Source organism: Nylanderia fulva, unplaced genomic scaffold (genome assembly GCF_048542155.1).
Source record: "Nylanderia fulva isolate GAGA-0341 unplaced genomic scaffold, ASM4854215v1 Scaffold267, whole genome shotgun sequence".
NCBI classification, from domain to species: Eukaryota; Metazoa; Arthropoda; class Insecta; order Hymenoptera; family Formicidae; genus Nylanderia; species Nylanderia fulva.
Genome location: NW_028190333.1, coordinates 119,865 through 121,539, shown reverse-complemented (window position 1 = coordinate 121,539; position 1,675 = coordinate 119,865). Strand labels below are relative to the sequence as shown.

At 40.2% G+C, this 1,675-nt stretch overlaps 1 protein-coding gene across 1 annotated transcript; it reads right to left on the bottom strand.

Annotated features, from left to right (window-relative positions):
* Positions 1 to 496: 496 nt before the first annotated feature.
* Positions 497 to 1,426, bottom strand: LOC146722830 (uncharacterized). Its single transcript, XM_085483749.1, has one exon. The coding sequence runs from the start codon at positions 1,424 to 1,426 to the stop codon at positions 497 to 499; it is 930 nt and encodes a 309-aa protein (XP_085339875.1).
* Positions 1,427 to 1,675: the final 249 nt, after the last annotated feature.

Genomic DNA, 1,675 nt, shown 5'->3' with positions numbered 1-1,675 from the left:
GTTAACATTTTTAGTCCTTATCTCTTGTGCTTGATTATATTAATATTTATCGTACTTATTATTTATAGTTTGGCGTTATTGTAATAGGTGTATCGATAAGTGCTCCTGTAAAGGAATATCTAGTTAGTTCCGCTAGTTACATGCCGTCTCTGAGGTCTCTAGATGGTGCCTGATTGGTCGCGTGGTTAGGACTAGATAGAGATGTTTGGTTCCTAGGTAGAGGACCCCAGATCTGGCGATTTTAGCTATTAATACTAAAAATAGTTAAATTAGAGTAATTAATAGGATATAATAATTGTTAATAGTCTTGTTCTATGAGAATATGCGATTTTAGCTATTAATACTAAAAATAGTTAAATTAGAGTAATTAATAGGATATAATGATTGTTAATAGTCTTGTTCTATGAGAATATGAATAGCGCGCAATAGTTATATTGAAAAATAAAAATTTTAAAATAGACGGGACGTCACACCTTCCCCCTTATTTGAGAACAAATTACGATGTTTTCGTAGTAATTTGTTCTAGATCGTTAAAACGATCTCTTATACGTTGATAATAATTTGGGGTATCTCTCAGCGTTTCTGCTTCGATATTGGATGAGGCATTTGAAAACCCGTTGCTTGCTGTTTTTTCTGGCGAGGCTGAAGAATCTGCAGCAGCGGATGCTGACGATGCATTATCTTCTGTTCTGTTAGTCTTGTCATTCTTATAAACAGGTCCTCGTGCAAGGTGGAGCAGTAGGTTGGTGAGGGAGCTCCACATAGCTCCGAGCAAATGCATGCTCCATCCATAAGCGGAGTGAAGAGCGTATCCGTGGATAGCAGTGTCAATGAAGATTTTTACGACTCGAATGACTACTAGTATGCCAAATATTCCGGCAGTAGCGGATTCGAAAGAGATAAATCCTTTCCATACTCGGAAAGCTGCGCTTTCTGCTATTTTGTTGAGGGAGGCTTTGTCCAATAAATTATACATAGAGACTACGTCGCTGTCAATAGGATGGCCTGAAATTTCTCTGGCTACTGTATTAAGAAGAGCCGGCCTTTCTGCGGGAAACATAATATGGTCTCTTAATTTCTCTATATCTTTTTGGGAATATATTCCGCTGATAGCAAGAAGTCCAGGTGTCAGGTAGTCCCAAGAGAGTACTGTCATAGGCTTGAGTTGTTGCGGAAGAGTTTGCCTTACTTGCGGTTCGGGTGCAAATTGAACCCAGGTGTCTTCGATACGGTACATGGTTGGTAATTCATAGCTGCACTCCCGTTGATTGCCGAACTTGATAACTATTCGCGATTTGGGAGTGAGGAACAAGGAGGAGTTGCGTACAGTAATAGGTAATTCCGTTGTTTTTCTTACCGTGACGTCTACGGGTATACATTTGATTACTTCTCCGGTGGTGACTGCCATGTACTCTGGTCCTTTCATCAGGCGGTATGCGAATTCGTCAGACTGCAGGGTTGCGAAAGACAAGGCGTTAGTTATAACTTGTCTTTCTCATTCGAATTTTTGTTGTATTACGTTGTGGTATAATGACGTCATTTGTTGTCAGATGTGTTTTTCTACGTATATGAATTTAGAGTTCATATATGCAAAAATATCTAGGTTATCTACAGGAATCCTCGGTTGCGGCCGAATCCTAACTCCCAAGGGAGCGGAGGGAGCCGCAGCCGGGGG

What these genes read in the sequence shown, in the direction of transcription:
- LOC146722830 (XM_085483749.1), bottom strand. Translation starts at nt 1,426, where the DNA reads ATGAAAGGACCAGAGTACATGGCAGTCACCACCGGAGAAGTAATCAAA.